Raw genomic sequence first — 14,375 nt, forward strand, 5'->3', positions numbered from 1 at the left:
TAATCTTTTAATTTGCAACAAAATTTTATAGAAATGTGAACATTTACAAATATTTAGCAAAGGAACACAAAATAAAATTATTTGACTCTGTTTTCAAAATCATGATTTCATAACTCATATCGTACTACGTAAACCAACGACTGAGATATTGATATATCATATAGGTACCTATGCTTATATTATGCAGACAAGAAACATTCATTAATTTCGATATAATTGTCGTGATCGTGTGACGTGTAAGAAGTTTCTTCTATATTGTATATAGGTACCTATATACACCTAACCATCCTAACCTATTAAATGTGCAGTATATGTTATTCCATATTCACATGAATATAAATACCTAATATAATATAGATATTAGGTATATAATAAAATAATATCCTGATAATTTCAACATTTCGAAAAATTCTTGTAATTAGGTAATAAACCAGATTCTTTTAACTTATGATCCCAAGAAGCCCAAAATCATCACGGCTTATAAATTATTTTAAACATATTTTTGTATATTAAGATTGTGTTAGGTTATAATTCGCATAATAGCTCATATTCAGGCAACCCTGTTGTTGGCCCATTTTTCAAGCCAAACTATGTCATATTATATATTATTTATAATTAATCTTATACAATTTACTTATTCTAGACAATATACTATTAATTATTATTATAGAATGAATATATGGATATAGATTTTAATGACAATATTATTTTTGACAAATAAAATAGGAATTTCTGTATTGTATTATTTAATATTGTGTAATACGTACCTGCTTTTTCTTATACAACCACATCAATATTTGTAATACAACTTGAATTGTTCATGTAATTAATTTGTAATAAGCTAAAAGCTTATATAATATTATACTCTGTTCTTAAACATTTTACAGATTATATTAGATAGATTAAATAAGGAATAACTTAGTTTCTCTAGTGAATAATGTATAATTTAGTTATTTTAAGCAATCTATATCAAAATAAAATAGTTGTACACTTGTACTTAAGCTGTTGAAGTGTTTGACTATTTTAAACATATTGTAGTATTTAAGAATTTTTCTGTATTGTTATTCTGATTTTCACCATTAATTTCTTAAGACAATAATTATAGGTAGTTAATACTAAAATATATAGTTGTTTAAGTTTCAATCATCGATACTTAAATACAATTTAAATGTTTTATATCTCAAGATTAAAAACATTTTGTTTAGATACCTGTAGGCTGTAATATATATTAATATAATATTATATATTTACCTACTATACTATTTTAACCATTATTAGGTATGTATATCATTTATATTCAAACACAACTAAGTAGGTATAAGTAAAAAATAAGTAAAAATTAGTATTTTGAGGTAGGTATATCATCAATTTTTATAAATAATGATTCCTATAAAATATAGATTACCTACCTACGTAATATGTTTAAATATTCTTAATTTAGTATATTATCTGTTTGTTTTACATTGTATATAACATATTATAATATTATAATAACAGCTATAGTCATTTATCGTATTAAATTAATAAATACCAAACATTTTTTAAATGTACGCTGACATATATCATACATATTTGAATGAATGTTTATTATCTAACAATAAATATATATAGAATTAATTTATATTAGATTCGTTAGTTGTGTAAATCAAATGACCAAATATATTGAATACGTAATAATATGGTTTCCTTTGACATTAAATTGAGTTGGTATGTTTGTTTATGTTTGTTCATATTGATATAGTATGAAATTAACTACCATTAAAAAAGGTCAGTAAAAAATCCAATCTTCCTCCACAACTTTTTATAACTTTGAAAACGCAGAACATGAATATAATACTGCGGTTTTAATTGTTTTTTCTGTAAAATAATTTGGTAATAATTGGTATATTTAATTAACATTGCGATAAAGCTTTTAAATTAAAAAATACATTATTTAATTTATTTGAGTCCTTTTGTAATTTTGTATTGATAATACATCAAATGTATGAACTTATACATACTTAATGTAAAAGTGTAAGTGTAGTCACTGCAGTATAGCTATATTTGCAATTTTAATTTTATTATATTTTTATCCCTTGTACGTGAATAGCTAGTCTATTGGTATACTATGGTTGTTGGACACAAATGCATAATATCAAGTACCTAACCGAATAGGGGTATATAGTAGGTAGGCACCTACACATGTCTTTATTAATGTGTAATGTACTTGAATATTTCATGACAATGTTCTATATATTGGTAAGTCTTCTTATTCCACAATTTCCAGTACACTAATGTAACATATAGCTTTTTTTTAATACACTTTAGGGTTTTAAGTTATAATTAAGTCATTGTCAATATTACTATACCTGTATTAAAGCCTTTCAAATTTAATATATAGGAAACTCTTTTAGCGAGAGAAGGGGCAAATGTCTGCACAAAACTTTATTTAAGATCTATAGTTTTAAATTGAGTTTTGAAGGATTTTGTTTTTCGTAATATACTTTTATAAACACTCTTTAATCAGTACTATTCAAGAAAATTGCAAAAACTTCTACAATTTATGGTAAATTATGTTCAATATGATTTTGTATAGGTATATTCTGTATAACTTTATACATTATGTGTTATTATTAATTATTATAGGTACCTATACAGTATTACAGTATATTTATACTATTTTATAGTATACAATTTCACATTTGGATACGGGTTTGTTAATATACCTACATCATCTGTATCTTTATTTTCAGATTAATCTGTTCCTATTGTTTTGACTTAAATACAAAATGCATTAATGCTTAATGTTTTGGAATTTCATAAAATAACAAATATCTTAAACCAATAAACAATTGTATTATAGGTGTAACCTGCAATACATTATAATTTATAATTAACATATTGGACATAACGATAATATATATATAACATATTTTTTAAAAACATAATATTAAAATAATAATTTACAGCTTATTTTACTTTAGTTAGGACACTATAAATACTAGGTATACTACGCCGCCATTTTGCGACTAATAATGTTATGTGAATATGAATTTTCTCCCATTTATATTTTTATCATTTTATCATTGATAAAGGAGTCGTAAAATGGTGGCATAGCATACCCATTATATGTAGAACCTTAGTTTAGTATGTTTCCTAAATCATTTGTAAAACAAACTGGCTTATTAAATATAATAACTGTCATCCTTCATATTTAAATTACAAAACTATATACATGTTTTCACTTGGCAGATAGGTTTGTAAAATTGTTTTGCTCAAAACTGTTAAAATAATGGTCTGCGGTAACCTATAATAGTTAAGTGCATTGTACATCCGTTAATTTACTTTTAATTTTTTATATTATTTTCTTTATTGTAAAAAATAATTTAATTGCGCAATGAACGTAGGAAAACCGGCACTCAAAAACTATATTAAAAAAAAAAATTGAAAAATATATTAGGTACTGAACAGTGAACAGCACTGGCACACTGCTGCAATTCTGTGTATGAAAAGTAAAACATTCCATCGACAAGTTAGCGCATGCCATTACGCGCTAACAATTCATCTTTTCTTTCGACGAACAGCCATCATATACCCTCCGAAGAGGCAGCTGCAACTGAACATAATATATAAGACGGTGCAATGTGACTCAACTGTAAAAAAAAAACATATTTTTTATTATCCATGATTTAAATATTTAATATATATATATACTCTTATTAACGTTTTAAATTTTAAATTTTGAAATTAAATAATTGGCTATTTACATAACAACGAAGACTACTCGTTATTTTCTATTAATTACTGAGATTGAGATGCCCACTTGGAATACCTAATAAATATGCATTAATATAGACTGTATATTAATTTAAAAAACAGGTATTGATTAAAACAGAACCCTAAAACGATATAAGTGAATAAATATATCCAAACAGATTGATGATTATAATAATAATCATAAATATAAAATTAATATCGTTAGTCTAATTCTCATACTTGGTTGAAAATTTCATCTTACCACGTCTTACCAGCGTCCGCATGTAGTCAATTTTTATATTACTTTTATTTATTTATATTTTTGGGTATGAAAGTACGATTAAATGAGTTACGGATTTATTCTCACAGTATCTGAATAACGTTTTCCTTTACATATCACTCATCACTCATATAATTAAACGATACATTTTATTTGTGTATACGTATACAATCAGAATTTTTACAATATTATAGGTAACCATCAATGGAACGTATAATATGTGAGTATGTGACTATAGAAAACTTTTGAATAATATAATCTCTCCGACTTAAAACACTTTAATCTTGAAAATATTATTCATCTACTTCATATTTTAATACACCCCGCTCGCCCTTCATGAATTTTTTCAATTCACATGTTTCTGCATTCTTAAGAGCATTTCATAGACACCAAGTCGCCATTTGTGGGATTATTTCTTAAGATAACCACTTGATATTTATTTATGTTATATTGTAAAAAAAATAGAATGACAATAAATTATGCGTTGTTTGCAGCATTATTATTGTTGTCTTTCGCCTGCACTTCCGGTTATTCGTAAACGAACTCGTGATGTATAAAATTATAGGTAAGTACTAATGTACTATATACAATTTTGATATTTTTATAATACATCAGCGCATTACGCGGCAACAAACGCGATTCATCAGGAAGAGTACACACGGCCGTTTCTGCATTCATTGTACGCAAAATAAAATTATAACGCCATATACTATAATAGTTAACGTTACGGTTGCCCGATGACCCTCGTCGCATACGTCTGAGGGGGTGATGAACGATAAATTTACGCATTCGAAAACCACCAGCGGGAGGATTAAAAAATTTTAAAAACCCAGAGGAAAAAAATCGTCCTCTAAACACGGGTGTATAGGTTACGGGAGGAAAACCGTTGCCGATTATACGCGCACGCCGCACCGCGAGCAACGACACGGCAGCAGCTATTGGCCCCTCGGCCCGCTGTTCCGGTTTCGTTTACATTGTTATCATTGTTCGGAAGCCGGCAACAGACCATGTGCTCTCGAGACTTCTGCCGTACCGTGGTGGGGAGAGGGGAGAGTTTCGACTGCTCGGCGGGTGGCGCGACGACGAGGGGTTATACGGCGGCTGTGGCTTCGGCGTGGACGGCGAAGGGTTACGGCGGTGGACCGGGGCCAGGTGTTCGGTTCTATAACCGCCGCCGCGATGCCGAACCAGTCGACGGCTAGTCAGTATGTACGCGCAGTCGCCATGCCCCGGACGTGCGTGTTGTTGTCGTTGTCGTTGTTGTTGTCGTGCGCCGCCTGTGCGCGCGCCGCCGCCGCGTCCACTATAGTGTCACCGCCGTCGTTCCGGTCGGCCAACCTGACGGCGGCCGGTCTGCTGGCCGCCACCAAGTATGGAAAAACGGTGTTGGCCGGCGACGAGATCACCGTGGCCGCCCAGGAGTACGCCGACTGTTTGGTGTTCCGCGTGCAGGCCCGAACCCGCGGTTACGTAGCTTTGGGATTCGTGGACCCGTTCGCCTCTTCAGTGGACGTGTTGCTCGCTTGGGTCGACGACGATGCCGGCACCGGACACATAATGGTGAGTTTCGTCCTCGAATAGGACATACAATATTGTACATCATAGTAGGTTGTATAAGGTAATATCGATAGGTACGCTGTAAGTCGTGCTCGGTGACGATGAGTTGTGTTTTGGGCAGATCTGGGATAGGTAGCTGGGTCCTGCTGGGAGGTGAAATTTGTCCGGTTAATTACATATTTTAGGACGAGCTGAGGTCAATGTAAATTATTAGTCCCGTGGTTCACACTCACGATCTACGGTTGGTTGCGGGAATAGGCAAGAGGTGCCACCAGGGACGGCCTGTCCCACCGGGATACCGGGAAGTTCCCGGTAGCCTGTCCTATTGGGACTTGCTATTGGCCTGACGAATGCATGACATTAATTTTCATTTTACTTCAAGTAGTGTTAGCAAAGTGGATTCTAAAAATAACAATTATTGTGCATTATTCAAATGCATAATTTCACTTATATATAATAATAATTTAGAAAATATTTATGGGCAGTCACACTTAAATGTTGACACTGATTTATGGACTGTTTTTTTGTGGTCTTCTAACATATTATAAAAACTAAAAGGTTAGATATAGGTAAATAAATAATTATAACCCCCCCCTCCCAAAAAAAAAAAAAAAAACTATGACGTAGACATACAAATTTAGCCTGGGTAATACATTTTCACATTTACCCGGCCTAAATTTTTCTCCCAGGCTGTCCTTGGATGCCGCCAAGAGTTCATGAGAATTGATTCATTGATTCCTTCTTGTAGATACACCGTATACACCGATGTAAATTCAAGTACGTATATATATATATTATAACATCTCAAAGGCGCTATTTGAGGAGGAGGGGTACTTTAGCACCTCTATATTTTTCTACGTCTTATTGGCCTACCATTCAATTTATAAACGCACCAAGGTCCGATGCATAAAAGATAAAATATAATATTATGAAAACCGTAATGAATAGGTATATTATTATAATATATAGCAGTGGTTTTCAACCTGTGCATCGCGGCTTCCAGGGGCGTTGTCGGTTATTATCAAATGAGCCGTGTTCGAAAACTAAAAATACAATTGTAATAATTTATAGATTTTGACTTTTTGTTATCTAATTTTCACTACCGTGTAAGTCTGCGCGTCCTATACATGTTGTACGCACTTGGGTATGTGTGAGATAGATTGGCCAATCGACGGATTTCATCATTGAATAAAGTTAGATTGAATAATGTAAATTTGTTTGTTTTAAATTTGCGTATGAGAGCCGTATATTTGATTTAAAAATCAAAAGGAGCCGTGGACCCAAAAAGGTTGAAAACCACTGATATATAGAATGTAGATAGTAGGTAGATACCTATGGAGAAAATGTAAATTTATTATTTGTATAGGTGTATTATTGGTATACAATGCAAAAACTATTTCTAACTTACATAACTTTCCAAATGTATTAATTCATTAAACATTTAAATAGATATAATGAGGGTAATTTTAAGGTTTATTTTCTGGCGTTCTGCAGTCTTTAATCCCTGCAAGCATACATAAAAATATAAAATACGTGTATTTACAATGATAGAAAAAAAATGGACCTGCTTAAATTTTGACATTACTATTAAAAAACCTCGAATGACACTAATGCAATTCGTCTATATGATATAACCACTGCTATATTATCGTATACATGCATATTATTAAATAACTATAATTTCCATCTTTATAAATGAAATTAATTTCCTAACCATTTTAAAAATCCTGGATCCACCCCTATACTGCACTTTCTCTGTGGCCTCCCCAAAATTAAAAAAATGTTTATTTTTGTCTAAAGTCCAAATATACCACCACTGTATGACTTTTTTGTTTTTGCGATATAACTTCCAGACCACCGTACTATGGTAGTTCTATGGTTAGGTTAGGTTTACTATAGGTACTATACCTACTTACACACTTACGTCGGCCGAAATATACGATCGCAACACGTGAAATTCTCACGTCTTTACCTATAAGTTGTAATTATCTTGTGTTACCAATGGTGATTAATTAGCTACAACTCGTGAAAGGTATTCCTTGCAGGGCAATCTAATTTACTATGTTTCTTGGACAATAATAATATAATATACGTGGAACAATACAAAAGTGACACGTCAAAATATTGCGTCAATTAAGTCGCGGTCACTTATCGCAAGTGTCGTTAATGTCACGCTTAGATCATATTATATACTAATAGGTAAGAACATTATCTATGTTCTTTCGTTGGTTTTTTTACGATATTTTAATATTTAAGTGAATTATTTTATAGGGTGTTACCAATGGGTATCTTCCCTAATCTTCAGATTCATGTCAACCTATTTTTACTGTCAATTATCAAACCTTCTTATTGTACATAAAACATTATATAGAGTATAGACTGTAAATATATTTCAATATAATAATAAAAAAAAGAAAAAAAAGTGAATTATGGGCATTTTGAAATATTAATATTTTCATCATAATTCATTTAAAAATAACGACAGAACATAGATAATGTCCTTACCTTTAAGTTTCATAATAGATTCATTCTAATGTCAAAACGAACAGCACACTATTGAAACTGGCGAACGAAAATTTGTTATGTCGTAAGACGGAGATAACATATGCACATGGGTGCGATAATAAAATAATCTCGTAATGTGTGCAATACTGTTGTGGTTCAAAAACACATAATATGTATGAAACAATAATGTAGTAACTAGTAACTACATAACCGCATAAGCACGAATCAAATACCTAATCATTTTGAATTGGAGGGTTTTCTTTTTTTGGGGGGGGGGGGGGGCTACTAGCTCAACAACCACCACTCGAATATAATAATCTTGTACAACTATCCACTATAGGTACCACTTCGAATGTCCATATCGGTACACTATATTAGTATAATATAAATTATAACAACAATTTTTAAGACGTGTGACTATACTAAAGCGTTCCGAGGAGACTTGTCCCCTGACTTATCGTATGTTCGATCACCCTACACCGGGCACCAATGACAGACGTTCTAAACTTCTAACATTTCATCCTTCTATAGAAGACGCCGAATGCCAATCATTAGTTCGTGTCAGTGGCCCCGTATTTAGGAATTTTTCATGAAGGGAGTTTAGGCGTCCAGCTAATAGAGAATATATTAATATAGATATTAGATGTTTTAATGTTTAGATAGGTATTTATGGAGCCAATGGTGGGATCCGGTCGATCCGGATCTCATGGACCCTCCCCCCATGAATACGAAGCTGAATCATGTGGTATTTTGATCTGTCGTCGGCGCCGAAACGAATCCGGAAGTACGTTCTATACGGCTATATATACCGATATCACACGTGCCGTGTAAACGGACACATTTGTTAATCCGATATATTTTAGAGCACCCGTATGTTGTTATTATTTTGCGGCACGTAATACCATGTAATACATTCATAATATTGAGTATAACAGCGTTGTCGTTATCGACACAAAGTATCAGCTGTAAACTGCGTAAGGTACGTGAAGTATAAGTGTATAAGAACTACATAATATAAATTATAGTAACATAATATTGCGCTCGTGATACGTTCTATCCACTAACGACAGATTTTTCGAGTATAATATACACAAACAGACCAGAGTGCTATATTATATCGTATATTATATTGTTTGAGGAGTTCGCGTTCTCTTCAGTGCAACACTAAATAATAAATATACACTTATGCGTAGATATTGGTAAAATGTGAAATCGATTGTTTGAGAATAATTCATATACCAATAATATACAATAATAGAATATAATGTACCAATAGATACATTTTGTATCTTTATATAATATAAATGTATTATAATTTTTTTTTCTTTTACCACACTGAATTTTAGTTCTCCATACATAATAATATGATTCAGATATTCAGCAATTGATCTTATACTCACCGTAGATAGGTGACCAAATGGCAATACGTATTTAAAATTATAATATATTTTTTTATTTACTGTTAATGATATTAAAAAGTATTTTAATAAATTGAAATTTAGTAGAATTAAAAAATTTAAAAAATCGTGGTTGGCCAAGAATTAGCCATATTATTTAACATTAGTAGATTAATTAAAAACAGTTCACGCTAAATAGTAAGTACTAAATACCTATATTATATTATCATTATCTATCTTTACGGTCCGAGGTTGTTAAATAATGCTAAATTATAGTATTAATTTAGATATGTAGGTAGGTAATATAAATAAAAATTATGTAATTTATTGGTTTGCTAATAAATAACGTAGGTAATAAAAATCTTAACATATTATGTGAACAATGAACAGCATGAACTAAAAAATAAGAATAAATTGTAAATTGTTTTTTTTTTCATTATTTGTTTTTCATAAAATGTTATTTTGTGTATAATCAGATTTAGTATTTATGTAATGTATAAACATATCTAAAATATACTGTTACGTCCAATGGCCACAGATGTCGCGGATATTTTTTTAAATAAAAAAAAAAAATGAACTAAAATATAAGTATTGCATTTACCTTTGGAGTAGAATAACAAACAAAACTTAAAGTAGGTTTAGTAAAACTACTAATACTCTAGATAATAAATGTTTATATACGATGAATTATGACGTTGTGTATTCCCGTAGAATTTTAAATCACGGTACATAATATCTTTATGGACCTGATGGAATGCACGGGAGCTCCTCGTATATATCATACACGTCCAAAACGTGCTTCTATTGGAACACGTCGTACACTCATATAATAATATATGACAACTTGTTAAACGCGTCTTAAAGCAATTATTGGCGTGACAATCATTTTGATTAAGTATCTCCATTTTAAAGGTCGGTAGTTAATTATCCGCCACAATACCACGATCGCATGTAGTCGCATTATATTTTATATTTTATATTATATATTATATATTGTTATTATTGCAGACCATATTAGACCTAACTCCTTACCTAACTCCTTGTTGAAAAAAAACCTAATATTCCATGCAGTTATAGTATCTACTGAATATTGGAATACAAGGAAAAAATATTTTTCATAATTCCTTTTTACCTGTTTTTTTAGCTGGACATTTTTTTATTATACTGTAAAAGAAATGAATGAATAGGATGAATGCAATTCAGATACTATACCCGTACCTACCCCTACTTACGTATTACGATGTAAAAACCAGAAACCCAAGATAATAATGTTATAAAATATCAATCTCACGTTATATTATGACTACCGATTGGTATGTCTATAAATCAGTGCATTGGGGATCTACTACCTAATTTTCAATACGCCAAAAAAAAAAAATGTTTAACTTAAATAAAAATCTGTGTTGTGAAAAGTCATGGTTAGTTAGTTAAATCATAGTTTTTTTATTTTAATACATTATAATATTATTATTTTTCATTTTATTAATAATAGTATAATGATATGAAACATATCACGATGAAACTTACCCCCCCCCCCCCCACCATTGTATATATTATGTAATATATAAGACTTAAATACGTCATATTTTGTATTATTTTATCACTATGGAATCCAACAGAATAATATTCATAAGCATTAAGCATATAATATTTATTAATATATTGTACCTAACTACCTAAGTATATTGGGCAATTGGGGTATACCTATGTAATATCATTTATAATATTAGATTATAAAATATTATATTTTATGATATATACTTGTATCTTGTGTGCATATTATATTATTGTGGTTTGTGAATTAAACTCGTTCTGCCAATATATTATAATAATTTTATTACGCTCCCGCGAACGTGCGCTGTTTAATAACGATAAACACGCCACAACGGTTCGGGGACGTGCAGTCAGTCATATGTACGTCTTCAGACCTCGTTTTTTTTTTTTTTTTGGCGGGGTTAAGGTGAAGAATAGAGATACAATTTTAAAATTGAATATATTATGTAGGTACAAACAAACTATAAAAACGATAATTTATTTACGACAGCCTAAATACGATAGCCAGAGGATCGTACTAATTCTCCCTACCTGCACATTACATACATAATATACGAGGCTTGTTGTGTTTGATGGAAGACAATGTTGGCCAGTGGTCACAACTCACAGCTAATGATTATAAGTTTTTTTTTTTTTATCAAGAAAAACGGATATTTACAATCTGTATAATCAAATACAATAAGTATTAAGTAATGATATATATGTATATATATATTTATATTTATAATATAAATGTACAAGGCTTGACGGCTTGGGTGAAGGAGGCGTCTAGAACGCTACTTCAAATTGATTATAAGTTATAACTTTTAAGTACCACTATGTGAGCCATATATTTGGATAGACGGTTTGATTAATAGTGCGATACAATATAATTTGCGCTGCATCATCGTGATTAAAAAAAAAAATTTAAAAACGTGATTTTTCGAAGGCAATAAAACTAATAAAATTAAGCAAACCGTTGTAAAAATATTCTATACCTAGTAGTATATAGTGGCTATATCACTGCTCAAATACATAATCAAAGTAGAAATTCATTTTTTTTTCTGATTTTTTATCATTATCATACAATTTTTATGTATATTGTATATAGTATATACCGTCAAGATATTAATTTTCTCAAAGGTAGGTAATCCTCGTATATTATACGAAAACACGAAATATATTATACCTAATAAAGTTTTGATGATTTTTGAATTTAAAATTTTGATTTCTATATCATAAATAGTATAGTTATTTTATATGGATGTTAATAAGTTATACTCTGACCAAATAACTAAATGTATATAAATGTATATAAGCTTTAACTTATAAGTTACGATGGAGTCAAATTCGTCGATACATTATATTTATATCGATTTAATATTATTATTATTACAATATTTTTTCCCCATACAATTAATTTCATGTAAACTTTATTTGAAAATAATAATATAATAATTTGGTATATTAAACTATTAACATTTAACATACTTTAAAAAATAAACACGTTGCGATATATATTATTTTAGTTCTCAATTCCATTGCTCGGCACTACGCTCGTCGATTTTTTTTTTAACACATTAAGTATAATATAGTATTATACATTTATACAGTATTTAACACAATCTCCGAGCGGTTTCACGCGATATCGTGGCTTTCCCGCATACCGGTAGACATTCTTTTAATCCATCAGCCCCCGCCCAACAATACATGCTTAGCACCTGCTCGATCGTAAAACGTTGTCATCGTGAGACTCATTTAATTGTCCTATCGCCACCGACTCGCCTTCGCGTACACTCGACAATATCGCGCGGTCTGCACGATATAATATTATAATTAATTATAAACCGTAGGAAAATATCATAATATTATTATAACAGAATTGGAAAAAATACTATTAGCATTTAACTATAAATTAGGTTTGAATTAAAAAATAAACTATATACAATAATATGTATACCTACCTATATATTATATAGATACTAGGTAGGTAGAGAGATACTATGGATGTAATAACTGTAATTTAAAAAAAATGGTGGTGTTTTTAATTAAGAATATATTATTATACACGCGTCATGTTACAATATTTTCAAACTTTAAATCATCGCAGAGTGAATGCGTGTCTTATTTTTTTCCAGAGTAATATATAGTAAAATATTCAAAATAATTTTAAGTAGGTATGTTATTGCAATAACCCGTCTGCAGCTAGGTATACTTTGTGATATAGCTTCGTGAAATTTATAGTTGTTTGACAAAAAAAAAAAAATCGTGATTTAAGCGTAACCACGTGTGTCAGACCATGTCAGTCTCCCCGGCCATTGTTAAATAATAATAATAATAATAATAAATAATATTACTATAATTGTAGGTACCTATACGATTGTTATCCGTCCGGAAATGAACGCGATATCTGCAGCCCAACCTACCTTACGCCGCGTATACTGCACACCTACCAATATAATACGTATACAGGGTGAATACGGTGACTGTATTATAAACAGTGTCCACCATGTATATATTGTTTCCATCGGCCCGGAGGATATTCGATTCTTTTTGTTATTATTATTCTGATTATTGTTATTAGTGAGAGAAAAGAAACCACTTGTTTTTCGTCATGGTGTATTAATGGTGGTTTTGAAAAGGGCACGCGCCAGTCTCGTGGAACATCAACATAATATAGCCGATGCGCAGGTGGTGGATGTAATCACGTCCGGTAATTTTTCGAGTATACCTACTTTTTTTCGGTCAGAACACATTTGCTTGTAACGTGTTATAACCATGGTTCATTTTTATATGCTTTCAATGTGTTATTAATATAACTATACAAGAATAAAACGAATTTAAAAAATGTGACTATAATATATTATGCCTCGTATATATTATTATATGGATTTCGTATATTACTGCATTTGTATAATGATATATATAATACCAAACTTTTTTGCTATTAATACATGTTAATATAGTATAAAGTCAATTATGTGTTATAATTAATTATAACAAATGAATGATTACATACCTAATAAATAAAATTCTATTTAATTTACAAACCTTCTTCTAAGTGTAGAAAACTTAAAATGTAAACATATTTAGATGGAGTTAAAATACATGTTAATCTAGTCGTTTTTATGATAATGTTAACGTGAGCTTTATCTGATTAAAAATTATACCTATACCTAAATACTGAATTCTCTTCGAACACCAACGCGGCGTCGCTTGACAAAGTAAACATTCATTGATCCCTTTCAATGTAACTGGTTTTCGTGTACCTATCCTAAACCCAACTGTTCCCACGAGATTTGTCGATCGCGTTACAATACCTGGGGTCTTTTTCTCGTGAGAAAAATTATAGTATTTTATTATTATAT

General features: G+C 30.6%; 1 protein-coding gene across 1 annotated transcript in view; it reads left to right on the top strand.

Moving 5' to 3' along the window:
- Positions 1 to 5,209: 5,209 nt before the first annotated feature.
- LOC100168792 (MOXD1 homolog 1) overlaps positions 5,210 to 14,375 on the top strand; it is a 34,090-nt gene continuing 24,924 nt past the window's right edge. The window contains exon 1 of the mRNA XM_029489272.1: positions 5,210 to 5,575. Coding sequence (XP_029345132.1) covers positions 5,240 to 5,575 — 336 coding nt within the window. The 5' untranslated portion in view covers positions 5,210 to 5,239. The remainder of the gene's footprint in view (positions 5,576 to 14,375) is intronic.

Source organism: Acyrthosiphon pisum, chromosome A2 (genome assembly GCF_005508785.2).
Source record: "Acyrthosiphon pisum isolate AL4f chromosome A2, pea_aphid_22Mar2018_4r6ur, whole genome shotgun sequence".
Lineage (NCBI taxonomy): Eukaryota > Metazoa > Arthropoda > Insecta > Hemiptera > Aphididae > Acyrthosiphon > Acyrthosiphon pisum.